At 43.0% G+C, this 15,718-nt stretch overlaps 1 protein-coding gene across 1 annotated transcript in view; it reads right to left on the reverse strand.

Moving 5' to 3' along the window:
* LOC122615508 (myocardin-related transcription factor B) overlaps positions 1–15,718 on the reverse strand; it is a 41,577-nt gene that overhangs the window by 6,500 nt on the left and 19,359 nt on the right. Inside the window, exons 2-4 of the mRNA XM_043790442.1 lie at positions 4,181–5,011; positions 3,982–4,122; positions 148–213 (exon numbers count right to left, since the gene is read on the reverse strand). Coding sequence (XP_043646377.1) covers positions 148–213; positions 3,982–4,122; positions 4,181–5,011 — 1,038 coding nt within the window. The remainder of the gene's footprint in view (positions 1–147; positions 214–3,981; positions 4,123–4,180; positions 5,012–15,718) is intronic.

Raw genomic sequence — 15,718 nt, forward strand, 5'->3', positions numbered from 1 at the left:
CCTTTTTGGCTGCCGATGAATTGGGCGCCAGCAGATGCTCTGAACCGGCTAAGTGAGGTTAATGTGTATTTTATCGATCTGACTAAGCGGCTAAATGCTGTGACCCGGGGCAGGAATAGAATCTGCTTTTCGGACCCATCTACTTACATGGTATGATGCCCTGCTCGACGAGCTGCGAGTGTGGACGTCGCACCATGAGCTTCACCTTGAGCGCTGCAAAAGATGGAGAACCAAAGAAGCAAGTTAGTTAAGCGGCAAATAGTGTTAGTAATAATACGAGTATGCCTAATACAAGATTAGTGAACTTCAATTGGAGAGCTGGGCGAAAAGTTAGGTAAGCTGCATAGAAGCATAGCTGGCGGACAACTTGTTAGCAACAAATCAAAAACCGCAAAAATCGTAAATTATAGAAACAATTCGCGGGGGAGTGGAGATCAAACACAGGAATCCCATAAAAAAGTGCTCGAAACAGCTGGGGAAAATAATTTTTGGGCGAAAACTTTGCCTTTTCCTAGCTTTTTGACAATGCCAGGGCAATGGCAATAAATGTCGAGAGGCAGCTGCGAATGGGAAAAACAAGGCAGCGCGAAAAAAGGAAAAGTTTTTAATATCTTTATGTGCGGGCTATTATGGTGTGAACAATGTGTACATACATACATACATATATATATATACACCCAAAAGTAAAAAGTTGGGGCTGGAAAATTAAATATTTAAGCCAGACCAAAGCCAAAGCGAAAGCCAAGCCAAAGTCAGAAGCTGCCGCTTGACGACGAAGGTGTGGCCCCATGGGGCGTATGCGTAATAATCTGATTAGATTGCCACTGCTCCTCGGGCGGCTAAATAACAGATTGATGTCAATTAACTTGGCATCCAGTCAATGGAAGCCGCTGTGAACGCTGTAAACGCAGCGAGAACCGCGTGACAGACTGCTGGAAAATAAATAATGGGAAACAAGGAATAAGGAGCCTCCATAGCCCACCGAATTGACTTTGAAAGATGAGGCAGTGGCATCTCGAAGTCGCTATAATCTAATTATAATCGCCAAAGCGTATAAAATAATCAATTAATGGGACATTATCCTTTCAGCATTAAATCCGAATGGCCGATTAAATGCGTGCGAGCATTGTATAATGTAATTTCAGTCTCGAGGGAATGTTTTGGCATATTAAGCATACGACCTGCTGTCCTAATATCATTACCTTCAATTAGCATTCCGGGCACTGGCGAAATTGATTCACAAAATGGCCAGCCAGCCATGTAATTAAAACGAAATAAAGCCCATTAAGGCGCAGGTCACTGCTACACTGGTACACTGAGTGAAGGAGTGATGGGTGTGTGAGGGACCCCATCTATCTACAGTAGGCTGGCATCTGACGGTAAATAAAGCCAAAGCCGCAAATGAAACGAAAACACAAAATCCTATGCCCCCACGGCGATTGCGAGCAGCAAAAGCCACACGGAGACGAAGGGCAGTGCACCGGGTGTGGTTGCGGCTACTAACCAAGTCCAGGAATAAGCATTTAAGACCGGAAATCTGCAAAGATGTACTGCAGCTACTACGCAGAAATTCTGGACGATTTCTCATGCATTTTTGGCAAAGGTTTTCGTTCACCGCAGGAATATCCTTGAATTTCACAAATGACTGCATTTAATTTACTCTTGTCTGGCTCTATTTGTGAGGAGCCAATTTAAAGAGAAGTTATTTAAGGAACATTTTGTACAGTGCACGTAAGTGCATACTTCTATTTTGGCATTCTGCACTTTCGACTTCTGCGGTTGCTGTGCATTCAGTGTGCAATCTAAGTACGAGTAAGTGGGTTAGCCAAAGCCTTTTAGTCGGTGTATTTAATTTTCGGTGCTGGTGCTGCCCAGGCAGACACCGAACGAAAAAACACTTGACGCCACAACAAAGTCGACATCAAAGTGACGATGACGTTATTAAAGTAATTTGGGCTCTTTTTGTCGGAAATCATCATAAAAAGCCAAGAGAGCTGCCAAGGCGCGTAATTGTCTCAGACGACGATGGCAGCTGTTGGCGATTTTACGATTGAAGTGTGCCACACAAAAATGTGTGTGCAAAACAGCCCAACAGCGGCGAAAAACAAAAAATGCCCGAAAACCAATTCTTGTTGTTGTTGTTTATGGCAGACAGGGAAACACTCGATTCTTCAGCCTTGTAACACTGGAAAATCTTCTCGGTGACGAAACACTGTCGCCCCCGTAAATTAATTATGCGCGAAATGTGCTCTTTCTCCCCGTCGATACACACACACACACCTATCACACCGATCCAACACCCTCGATTGATAAAAACAATAACATAAATTCCAAATTAAACACATAAAAGTTTTATGCGAAAGGCAATAAATGTGTGTATTTCGCTGCGGTTAGCTGCCCTTCGCCTTCGAGAAAACCCAGTGCCTGTGGCGAAGGTCAGGTAAACAATTGCCGGGAAAAATGCTGAAAATCCGCCAGGAGAGCGGGAAAAGCTGGCCAAAAGAGAGAGAGAGAGAGAGAGAGTTCGGCTAACTGCGTGTCTATATGTTGTATTATAAAATCGATTACGTGATCAACGTTGCTCTGAGTAAACCAAGACGCCATCATCCCGCCAGGCAAATGCACGAAAAAATCAACCAAGGGGCAGGCACAGTGGGCTAACGAGGGCAGTAAATTGCACAGAAAAGTAGCACAACTTCTTCCAATTTTTAATGGATTTTCAAGTGGGGTTTTCCTTTAGAAATTCTACGGGAGTAGCGGAAAGAGTGTAATATTTAAATTAAGTTAGTACAGTACCTATCATAAAAAGTGTTTCGCACGTCACAACCACTGTGCAGCGGCATGTAAAAATGCCTTTACATCTGTCACCCTGCCGCCGTTTATATCCGCTTTTCCCTGCTTTTCCGAGTCGCGTGCAGCGTGTTTATTTGTCAAAACATTTCTGCAGCGCCGCCATCATTGACTGCCAGCCATGTGTTTATAATAAATGTGTTTCGCTAAATGTTTACACACACACACACCCTGAATCGAACTGACCATCAGGCCGAGGGAACTGGTGGTTGTTGCTGAATATGCAGTTTATTGTTGGATAACTTGTTGTGCGCCTGCCGGAAATTTTCACCATACATTTTTGGCAGTTTTCGGGCGAGAAATAAACCCTGCCTGCATAAACATTTGGATACACAGAGCCTTTCTGGTCAGGGTCAGGGCGTGTGAACTTTATCGTCCACTTCCGGTTACACCTCGAAAATCGTGCAAGTGCAGGCGACAAGAGCTGTCAAAACTATTAGCGACTATGCAGCACACATAGTATACGAATGTATATGCTATGTCCACACACTGGGCCTGTCATCTTGGGCCATTCAAAATTAATAAGAATATTTCTGCTCACTCAAAATGCCAAGCAAATATGTAGGCCAGCCAACAAGAACGGAACGGAAAGGAACGTAAAACTGTTGACAAAATACAAAAACATTTTTTGAATGAGTTCTCGACCGCTGGCCGCTGCTCGATGGCGAAGGGGCGTGGCACCTCAAGTGTACGCCTTAAGTGCCTGTTGTGCCGCGACAGCTTCATTAAAACTGTGTGCGCCTTGTAAGAGCCATCGCCCATCTCCCATCGCCCCACTCACTGCCCCCCAGGCGAACGTCAATAATGAGGCGGGCATCCGAGGATTATGATGATGACTCTTGCGATGATCGTTGTGATGGGCACCGCAGCTCGGCTGCTCTGGCTGGCATTTATGACTAAGCAGGAGGCACCAGATGACAAATGCCAAACAGCCGCCGAAAGATGACCAATGTGGGCGACAAACATTGGGTAAACAAGCGCAGAACTAACAACTGAAGGGTTTTGTTAGTACAGTGAAGCATTTTTAAGTAGATTGATTGCCAGCTGTCAGCTTTCTGGATGGTTATATATTTAGCTTTCCATCTATAGAACTATAAAACGTAGATTTACCATGATTTTAGGTCAACTTACATTCCTTATTCTTGTCCATCGCCGGCTGCAGCGGACTGGAGTCCACGATGGCCTTCGGTGGGGACTGCCTGGCATCGTAACAATCCGAGTTGTTACCATCATCGCTGCTGCCCAGAAACGTCGCATGCAAACGCTGCTCACCTGAAAAAGTTAACAGATATTAGACAAATCTTATTTCGGAAACGGATGCCACACTCACCCTCCGACATGTCGTCGTAGGCCTCGTGCAGCAGTATTATGTCCTGAAAGGAGTGCTCCAAGTCCTTGCCGCTGAGCCTGGTGGCCAGGAGGCCACTGCAGGCGGCGCTCGAGATGAGCTCGACGGTGGTCAGCGGCGATGTGGAGATGGTGGCCAGCAGCGAGGAGCTGCCGCTGGCGCTGTTTCCGCTGCTGCTCCCGCTGCTTCCGCTGCTCAGGCTGTGCAGGGAGGCGGACTTGACCAGCTGGCCAACCTTGTGGTTGCCGTTCGGCTTCTGGGTGGCCTTGAAGGTCCTCGAGAGGCTCTTGGTGGGCGACGTCGAGGTGGATTTGTTGAGGAACCTGCTCGCCGTCGCTGAACCGGCTCCCTTGACACCACCGGAACCGGACTTGGAGTTGCAATGGTTGCTGCTGCAACTGCTGCTGTTGCTGTTGCTACTGCTGCTGCTGCAGCTGCTCAGGCTGCTGCTGATGGACTTTTTCGAGGAGTTGGAACTGACGGAGGATGCGGGCGAGGCCGACGACGAACTGTGGCCCAGGATGGCCGCCTGCTGCTGATGTTGCTGGAGTGTATTTGTATTGCTGGCGGCGAGCTTGGTGTCAATGGTTATGGGTATGGGTATGACACTGGTGGCCACCAGCTGGTGATGCTTCTGCTGGGCCAGCTGGTGATTGTGATTGTGCTGCTGCGGATTCTGCTTGCTGGCTGCTCCTCCTCCGCCGGCTGAGCCCTGGAACCAGCTGGGAAAGTTGCCCTTGAGCGTGTCAATTAGATCCTGATCGAGCGTTAAACGCCACGATGCAGGTTCGCCGTCCACGCTTTGCGTCGACTCTGTAAATATGATGAATGGGAATTAGAAACAAATCATAATATGGATGCTCAATATTAATAATATTTAAATAGAAAATGGTCTATTTTGTGGTTGATAAATATACAACTATCAATTTAACCCATTGTGAGCTCGACAAATGTAGTTTTTAAATAATTCACCATAATCAAACTATTGTGCTAATGAAACAGTAAGCTTTTCAGTGTTTTAAAGACACCATTAAATATTTGCCATTGTCATGCCCGCTCAAATCCCACCCACATTTAATAGTTAAGTAGTTAAAGTCAACCCAATTCATTAATTTGCAATGGCTTAACACCCGGTGTTTATTTGATTTTCCACTTTCCCCATCACATTCGCCCTCTGTTTTTCCTGCCCACACTCACATTTATTTATTTGAATGTGGCTTTTGCGATGATGTTTCTGATTCTGATTCTGCTGCTTCTGCTTCTGCTACTGCGAGTGCTGCTGATGATGTGGCCACTGGTGTGCTAGTTATTTATGCTAAACACTGCCAAGTAACCTAGTTTGTTGGCCCAATCCCCAGTCCCCACCAGCCGCCCCCGCATTGACACAACATAGCAAAGCGCGTACTTGGTATTTATTTTTCAAATTCTTTTCTGGCCGATGTGTGTGCCTTGGGTTTTTGGTTCTGCCTGAGATTTTGCGGCACTTTTTGGCTTGGGAATTGCCCGAGAGATATACATAGATTATAAATGTATAATTGCAATTTGCCGAATCACTGGGCGCACTGCTGCACTTACTCGTAACTGGTGGCGACAGTAATGCGAACTGCCGAGCTGCCAGTGGCGAAATTGCGCCGAAAATCTTGGCAAACGGATGCATTGCATCATGCGAAAGCGACATTCCCAGACACGCCTCATATTATGCAATATTCGGCGATATCTGGCGGATATTTAGAGCCGATCGTCGGTAAATATAGCTACCATCCCAGCATAATGGCCAAAATCTATCAGCTCTCCGCCGTCTGACATGCACTTGTCAAATGTCCACCTATTTCTGGCACTTATTTTGGTTTCCCTTCCCTTTGATTGTTATTTCTGGTTGGTTCTTAAAAAGGTTCACATACATTGTCGCCGCCCGAATTTGGGTATTTTTAGAGCTCTAGTGAGGAACTGAACGCAATTGTCGCATTTAGGTCGCCTCCAAATATCTTTTCTTAACACTGCGTGGGCCTAAAAATCTGTCATACATTCCGCTTTCTGCCGCCTTGTTTGTTTATCTAAACTAAATTTGAAATTGCTCCGCAAATAAATGGATAACTGTGCCGACCGCTGCATTTGATGCGCTGCGACATTTATTGGTCATTAAGGCGAGCGCCAGAGCAAAAGAAAACCAGCAGGAAAAGCGGCATGAAAAGCGGCAGGAAAAGCGGCAGGAAAAGCGGCAGCGGCAGCGGCTGCAACAGGCAAGCAAACAAGCAACCAAAACAAACATACCAGTCATCCAACAGAGCAGCAACAACACATTGCCCAGCAGCAGGATGCACAGAAAGAAATTAAGGGTACTCTTTACCCTATGGTGAAGTAATAGGGAATCTTATGAGGGCAACATTCAAAAGAAGTTCGTAGCTCTACCTGATTAGGAAGCGAACTTTATTCGTATATGAAACATAAATTTTATTCGAAAGTAAGTAACTAATATTTCTCGCCGTGTTCCTTTGATGCATGCCCCAATCTTGCGTTCGGTTGCCTCTGTGTGCGGTGGCGCGACATGATGTCCACACGCAGCCACATGCTTTTGAGATAAACGGACGACGGACTAGGGAGCCACCAAAGCCATTGCCAAATTCTATTTTCGCCCCAGCAGCCAGCGAAATGCAAGTGGTTTCTCTTGGCCGAGACGTCGCCACCCCGATCGCCAGGGAATCTCCTTCTACCTCTGTCCTTCACCCTTCACCCACCGCCCACCGCCAAACGCCCTGCCCCGCCCCGCCCACTCTGCAGATGGCGGCAACAAGAGCAAGAACGCCTTGGCCATTACACTTTGTCAACTGGGCGTATGCGCAATGCCGCTGCTGGGGCAACGACAAAACCATCAAATTGACAAAGGAAACTGCTTCAAAGCCAAATTGAATGAATCGAACAGAACAATTGAACGGAATTAGTTGGCTTAAAATATTTCAACTAAAATAGAAAAACAATTGCGGAATTGGCCATTTGCTCAAAATAAACTAGATACTAGTTTTGTAATACTTCAGGCGTGAACGACAAGTCTAAAAACTAGCACAAGTATTACGAATCCCTTACAGCACCATTCATATATTCATTTATAATTTAAATAAGCGTTTGTAGAACCTGCAAGTTTGGACAACAAGTGCGAAGACATTCCCGAATTTTCCGTTCCACTTGTTGCCATTATGTAAATTACAATCAAAGGACGACCAACCCCTTGACGAATCAATAAATAAAACAAATACACACGCCACGGTATTCCAGAGATGTTGACAAAACTATAACCTTGAGCGGCAAAACTATATACACGCACACACAGGGACATCCACAGACAGTGGAGCCCAGCCAGGCGGAACAGTTGAAAAATAAAGGACTTTGGCCCGGCACTTAGTTTGATTTCATGGCCAGGAGGAGCAGCGCTGCCATGGCCAAAACTAATCATTCAAAGCGGAGCGGAAGTTGTGGCGGAAGTTGTAGCCCAGTCTTCCGCAGCCGCAGAAGTGTGTGTGGTAGTTTGTAATGGTTACTTCAGAGTACACATCAATTATGTATGCCGCATGCCGGCAGCCATACACGAATCAACGCGCCGCAAAGTATGCTACATTGAGGTTGCCCCCTACATGTGTGTGTCTGTGTGTGTGTGGGTGTCTGTGTGGGCCAACTTCCTTTTGGCAAGACAGGAAACAGGATGCTGTTAACGTTACAATTCGACATAATCGATGCTTGTCGTACGAGGCTCGCATTTAACCTGGCAATTTGTCTGCGGCTGCATAAACATTAACTTTCATTTGCAGTTTATCTTCCGAACCGCGCCGTAAATCAAAATGAGAGCGAAATAAATAAATTGATCTTTGGTACCTCATTGAGTAGACAAGTGGAAATACTTCCCCAAGTAAATGAATTGGTTTAAGGCAGTCTTTTGATGGAATGATATCAAGGTTTCTGTGTTCCCCTCAAAAAAACTCATAATTTGTCTGGCTTATCAAGTGACTCATTGCCCGCAAGAAGCAGTTGCATTTAAATTATTAGAAACGTGCTGCCTGCTGACTTTTGCACCTCGAATCGTGACCATTCGCATTGTTTATCGTTTCGATTTAGCGAAAACAATCTGCGAGATGCGACGTTTACATATTCATTTGAATGCCAATAACAGCTGCAGTGGCAACATTGCTGACAGCTTCGACAAGCGAGGATTATGCAAGCGCCATGAATCCAAGAAAAAAAAAAAATAACACACAAAAAAGAAGAAATAGTACGAAAAGAACCCCCAAAAAAAGGAAGGAAAAATCAAATGGATCCGTGGGGGAAACATCGCAGCAATAACAAACAGAAAATCGCTTGCCATGTGTCGCTGGGTGGGTGGATAATGTATAATGTATAATGTATAGTATAATGTACATGTATATGGGGCTGCAAATTGAAACGTATATTTGTAAACAATACGCAGACGTCATAGACAAAACTCATTTAAATGGGAAAAACATCCAGCAACAACATTTCAGCGGAAAATGCTAGTACCAGCGATCAGCAGCAGCACAAATTAAAAGTATAGCACACCAGAGCCAAGAAGCTGCGTCGATCGTTTGAATGCACTGCACAAAACGTTGCCTTTAAAAGAAATACGAATTTAGTGGAATGTCTTCCATGAATGTCTTCATTCAGCACTGCAAGATTAATATTTCTTTAAATAGCCTTTTCCATTGAAAGTAAATTTTCCAAAAGAGAAGCATTCATTTCTTTGAGTGCACAAACGGCTGAATGAGCTCTTTACCGTTTTGGTCATAATACTGAAAACGTGTTTTTCCACTCGCTCGACGAACCAAAGATTAATACGATATATAATAAAACAATCTATGGCGAACGTTATTTTATAGTTTTTAATATGCATAAAGTGGTATTGCCTTTTTGGTGCAGCTCTGCCAGAAATTTCGCATGTTATCGCAACTTGACAAGTGTCAGGTAGCTGGCAACAACAATCGAACAACCAAACAACCGAACAACCAAACAACCAAACAACCGAACAATCAAGCAACAACGAGCAACATGTGTGAACTACAATAACAAATTTCAGGAGCATGTTCTGAGGTGCGGGAAAATATCATTGGACAAATCAACAAAACATCTACTCTACGCTGGCATTGAAATCGGAAATATTATTTTGGCCGAATCTGTTGCGTTTGCTTTTGGGCCTCTGGCCTTATCAATGGCATGAGTCACTCCATAGTTCGGTTTTGTGTGGGGGATTGTCCAGCAAGAAAACATTTTTATGTCAATTTTGTAGTTGTGAACAACTAAACTTAAAGCCTGTATTAGTTTTATTTCAATCCACTTGATATTCCTTTATTTCAAACTTTTAATTGGTGCTGACACGTTTGACCTTCACAAGTCATAGTTTAAAGATAAACCAATAAGTTTGTCTTATGCGAGAATTATTATTCAACTTCATCATGCGCATTTAGTTTAAGCATAATTTATTATCGCAACATTCTGGATGTTTATGGGCTAAAGCTTTTAAGTTATCATTTTGTCATTGTTTTAATTGATAATTTTGTTTGGTTTTTCCAAATGCAAGTAGAGTTTAGTTAGGAACTTTGTGTGTGACGCTAGTTAAATTTCACAATGTGAATTAAAGTTAAATTTCTCTTTAATTGAATTTAGGCTTGACTTTAAGCTTGAATATTAAAAAGCCAATAAAGCACTTTGCCAACTCAATTTCATGCTGCACAATTTTGTTTGAATTTATAATAATTTTCACACCTTTCAATTACTTTCAACGCTTTCGTGCGGCTTCTTATCACTTGTACACATTTATTCTTTGACTCTTGGCGTAGCTTTTGTTTATTTTTGAGCTTAGAATAAGTTTCCGCAGCACTGGCATATCAGCGGGTAAACAATAACAAAAGGCCACGATAACACCAATCGTTAACTGATTCTGATTCATAGGGCCATTATCAGTCTTGGGTATAGAAAGGCTTCTGAAATCGCGTCCGGCGTGTTAAGAGCAACCCGGCAAACTGAATATGAAAACAAAAAACACAAACTGAAACTGGTCGAGCGGCTAATGTTTTGGGGGCGCTGCTCGATTGTGGAAATGGCCAAGTGACGTTTACCTGACCAACTGACTGAGTGACACAGGTGGGCGTCAGCGACTTAACTGGCATTATGCGTTGTGCTCTCTCTCGCACTCTTTAAACTCAAGTTCTGCGCTGCACTGGCAGAAATTAGTTAATCTTTGCTGAATCGAACGTATGCGTATATTGGTTGCTGAGAGAGGAAACTGTTATTAGTTTCTCAGTGGTCGACTGGTCGAAGAAAAGTGATTTTTAGCAGCCTGTGTTGACAAATTTGCGATTCATGGCGTTCATAGCGTTGATTGTTTGCCACAGTTGCAGTTGAAGTGGCTCCTTCCCATGAACAATGGCAGCTAATAAGCGCCAGGCGGGCCACTGAGTGCAGCTGAAGCTGAAATCGAATTAAAGCTGCTTTTGTTCAACTGTTGCATGCAAATGAGTGACGGCTACGTCGCCTTCACTGCCTGCGGTTTCCATGCAGTTGCAGTTGCTGCTACTACTGCTGCTGCTGCTGATTCTGATGTGGCTCTTGGCGCTGCTGATGATGTTGCTGCTGTGCGTCGAGGTTCACTGCCACCTGAACCAAACAATTGCTCGACAGCAAAAGTCAATTGGGCGACACACGCAACATCACACACACTCCAGACACACACACACTCCGCACACACTGAGTGCACACCCCAAACACCAACAATGCGGGCTCCTCCCGGCTGTCGGACATGCTTTGCATACAAAGATCGCACTGACGTTGACTGGTCTTTTATGTAGCTGCATGCGTGAGGTGCGTGTGTGCACTCAAAGAAAATAGCAGTGGGATGCGGAACATTTTCCAAGGAACCAAGGAATCACTAAGAATCACCAAAATCGCAATGGAATATGCTGCACCATCCTAAGATCAATAGATATAGTATACCTAACTAAGTATGTGGCAAGCAATCGAATTAGACTTAGTGGCACTGTAAGACCTAGTTCTAACTATCGGTTTTTGAAAGTGCACTTGTGAGGCTGGAACAGGATGCACTTTCAGGATTGCAGGATTGTAACACTGCAGCACACAATGGGCGGTGGTCAGGTCAGTTGTGCATTTTTGCGCAGGACACTGGGTTGATTGAATTGAAAGTTAATTAGAGAGAGAGAGAGGCCGCTGTAAGGGCCGAGTGTTTCGGGAAAATGTGGGAAAAGTTTTGGGGATTCATTCTGGCTTACCCATAGGTTGCATAGGTTAGGTTCCGCCTTTCGAAAAACAACTCGTATAAATAGACCCAAAACGACCGTGTTATTCGTAAGGGTGTGGCCGTCTGTGTGGGTAGTGTCCTCAATTAAAATTAATTATGCCCAAACGATACGCTCAATAAAATTTAATTTGCGAAAATATGAGCCAAGAAAATGAGCCACATAGGAAAATGTGACATTTAAGTGCCGGGGGCCAGCCTCCTCAAACTATTCGCCAAACAACAAACATACTCACCCACATACACACACACAGTGGGGTCTAATAATTGAAATTGAATTTTCAATGATAGCAAGGCGAGGACCCAGCGATATTTAGATATATCCACCCCCATGAGCAGAAATGTTTGGCACACTATTTAGAATCAAGAAGACCTGCTCGCTTCCCTTGCCAACTGCAGTGGGGTATCATTTTCCCAGATTTTCCCACACACTGGATCACTAACTAAGCTCTGGGAACTCATACTTCCGTAGGAAGTCCAGATTTAACTGAACTAGTTTCCTCACCCAAGGAAAAAGCTAAGCAATTTCTCCAGTTCCACCCAAGTTGAATAAACACTAAACACTTGACCGGATTCACGTTCTGCATTGAATTTTGAACAAGTAAGCTTTCGACTCTCTATTCTGGTTTATCAAAACCAAACGAAATCGTATTAAAAATAAATAAAATTAAAAGTGTAAACTGCACAAACACACACGACTTTTGGCCATGCTGCGTGCCAAGTGGAAAATATTTCGCAAGTTTTTCTACACATTATTGTGTGAAAAATACTATATATCTCAACTACATATATATATTTGTATATATATATCTGTATAGCTGTGTAAAAAGTCGGACGCAGGCAGGCTGCCTGTGTGTTATGTTTAGTTTGGTACGTTCAATTTGCATTGTTGTTGCCTTCTCTTCTATTGTAGCCGGCAAAACAAAATAAAGCAACACAAAAAGCTAGAATGGGCGAAAAAAACAAGGCATAATAAGCAGGCAAGAATAAAAACTACTAGGCAAGAGCACAAATAAAAAAAAACGAAGCATAAAGGAGATGAAAATGAACATTTTTTGGCAAACAATTCAGGGCTAAATATTTTCATTGTTTTGTTGAGTTTTTATCACAACACCATAAGTTTGTATCCAAGTGGCAACAGGAAAAATCTAGATAAAATCATCAAGATTCTAGCAATTTAAAGTCCCGCATTATTTGTGTGCGAATCATGTGATTATTTCGGGAGGCCCCTTTGTCTTCTTCCTGTTTGTAGTTAATTTAAAGGAAACCCAAGGAATTGCAGCTTTAACTTATTGGGTAAACACGAGGAAATATACAAATAATGTGATGATAGTTTAAACATTTATGGTTTATTTTTAAATATGTGCACAAGGTGACACTTAATAGTGCTTTTGAGTACAGGTTCTATTAACCCTCTGACGTTAATCCTTGAGACTTTGCAAAGTTAACAGATAAATACTGAATGCGAAGGTAAAGTTTGGTTAGTTCAAAGGGTTTTTGGACCCCACACAGTCGCACGCACACCTTTAATTGCAAAAATGCTTAATTATGCATCAAACATTGAAATAAGCAAGACGCACACACACACACACTCACAGCCACCGAGGGATGAATAATTCATGGCGAAATGGAGAATTCGTGGATCGGCTTTTCCCTCCCTCCGATTAAACAGCGCGCGTTGGTAAAACAAACAAATAAACAGCATAGCCAGCAATATTTTGTACCTCCTAATGACGTGCGTCGCTCTTTCCAGACGGCAAAAAAAAAAAAAGAAACAGAACACGAATGCTGGGAAAAGTTTTGCCGTGCAATTTGCACGTCAACATTTTCCCAAAACACCGAAAAGTAATACTAATGGCAGGCACAACAATATTTTTGGCAGCGTCGGCGGTCAAGTTTGTGTTGCGATGTTGCAAGGAAGCCTCCAATGGCCATACCCTTCCCCCAAGTCGGCGAAATCGAGGACAAGGCCTCGTTAGCTGGAGATTATAGTGAACACAGTGGAAATTCATTGTAAATCATCTTAGAATCCTATAATCACACATTCGATTTCGAAAGGTCGGCTTTGTATAAACATAATTTTCAAATCTTTTCAAAACAGCACCCAGTTATAAAGGGCTGAACTACAATCTCTAACGTACTACTGGTATTCATTTGCGAAGGTGCACTGTAATTCTTACTAAACATAAATGACATCTCACTCGCGAATGGATTCCCATCGATTGGCCACAAAGGAGACTCACCTGCAAGGATACAAAAAGAAAGAATAATTAGCAATAAAGCCAGAGAGCACAGACGAATGTAATTTGTCTAAGCAGATTCAGAATCAGAATCAGAAGCAGAATGGGGACCACAAGACTGTGAGCTTGTGTGGGTTGTCAACTGATTGCGCATACGCCGCGTTGGTCAACGCACTTTCCAAGGCTGCGAAAACGCGAAAGCAGCTGCAGCGCGCTAGTCGCTAAACATAATTTTTGATCTACAAACTAATTAGCATTCGCACGAGTGTGATTGCAATTTATTGGACACCAATTGAGACGAAAAACGCGCATTTTCATTCATAAACATGGCAAAATACGGGGACCAGAGCGCAAAAAAGGGAACTCAATTTATTAATTGCTAGCAAATGTTGGGCGTGTGTTGCAAGAGTTTCGCCATTGCCTTTGCCATTGCGATCGCGATTGCATTAGCCATATTGCAATTATGTCGTCATGTCCGCGTCGCCGCCAAAGTTCAAAGTTGCTGAATCTTTAGAACATAAAAGTTTTTCACACGTTCCGCACATTGTGGTGGCGAAGGGAGGAGGGGGCCGTCACTGTGCGCCGAGAATTATTCATGGCGCATATTTCAGCGGTTTGGCAATAACCCCCCACCTCTCGAGAGCCGAAATAAATAATTGCAAATATTATTGGCCACTCAGCGCATGCCAACAATAAGGACTGCAAAAATAGCCAGCGAAATTTGCAGTTCGCATAGTTTCGCAATAAGTCGGTGGCGATGATGACTCAAGAGTGCAAAACCGAATATTAAAGCCATAAAAAAACCGTGTGGGAAATTATGCATCTTGGCATGGCAGTGGATGAACTGGGATCTTACAGATTGAGAAGGGACTCCGGGACACTATTTGAAGGCTCTAGACCAAAACGAATGTGAAACACAATATTCTATTTTGACAGTGATTAAACTAAAATACGAGGGTCGTTTGATAAGTCCGTGACTTTTTGTATTTGCCGCGCACCTGCTCTAAATACAACACTGCTCCTGTCAGCAGTTATCGATTAACAGCTGACTGTAAAATTTTGAGAAAGCTGCGTTTTTTGGTTTGCGTTTTATAGGCATTGAAAGCAGACGATCTCGTGAATTTTTTTTGTCCATCAGGACAATGCACGGGTGCACACGTGTGTAGTCAGCATGGCAAAATTTCATAAATTGGGCTACGAACTGCTACCCCATCCAGCATATTCTCCAGATTTAGCCCCCTGTGACTATTTTTTGTTTCCAAACATGAAGAAATGGCTCGGCGGTAAGAGATTCGGGTCAAATGAAGAGGTCATCACAGAAACAAACGACTATTTTGAGGGCCTTGAGAAAACCTATTATTTGGAAGGAATAAAAAAATTGGAAAAACGCTGGACTAAATGTATAGAGCTAAAAGGAGATTATGTTGAGAAATAAAACGCTTCTTTGACGAAAAAAATATATTTTATTCAAAAAGTCACGGACTTATCAAACGACCCTCGTAATAGCGGGTGGGAAGTAAATCAAAGTGGCTGTACATATAGTACTTAATCGTTTAATTAAGTTGCTAAATGATCTACAATCGCTTTCTGCTGCCAAAAAGCATTTATTTTATCCCAAGATCACTAAATCTGTTTCCCTCACTGACGCGTTTTTGATGTGAGTAACAGAAAATAGTATTACAGTGGCTAAACAATTTTTAAAAGATTTGTTAATTATAGAGATTCTATATAATACAATTAGTTTTAACGTCGTTTAGGAAAGGAGCTTTACAAGCTCATAAAAATATTATTCAATATTTAATTATTAATATTTAAGTCACACAAATGGTAAAATTGTCTGGAACAAAATCGCGTAGCACATCTAATTTGGATTACTATACTAAAAACTCATAGGAAATACAATAAATAGGGCGTAAAATGGTAAACGTCTTCACTATCTACAATGATGATAACGTGCACCTTGAAAATCTG

This window comes from Drosophila teissieri, chromosome 3L, assembly GCF_016746235.2.
Source record: "Drosophila teissieri strain GT53w chromosome 3L, Prin_Dtei_1.1, whole genome shotgun sequence".
Classification (NCBI taxonomy): domain Eukaryota; kingdom Metazoa; phylum Arthropoda; class Insecta; order Diptera; family Drosophilidae; genus Drosophila; species Drosophila teissieri.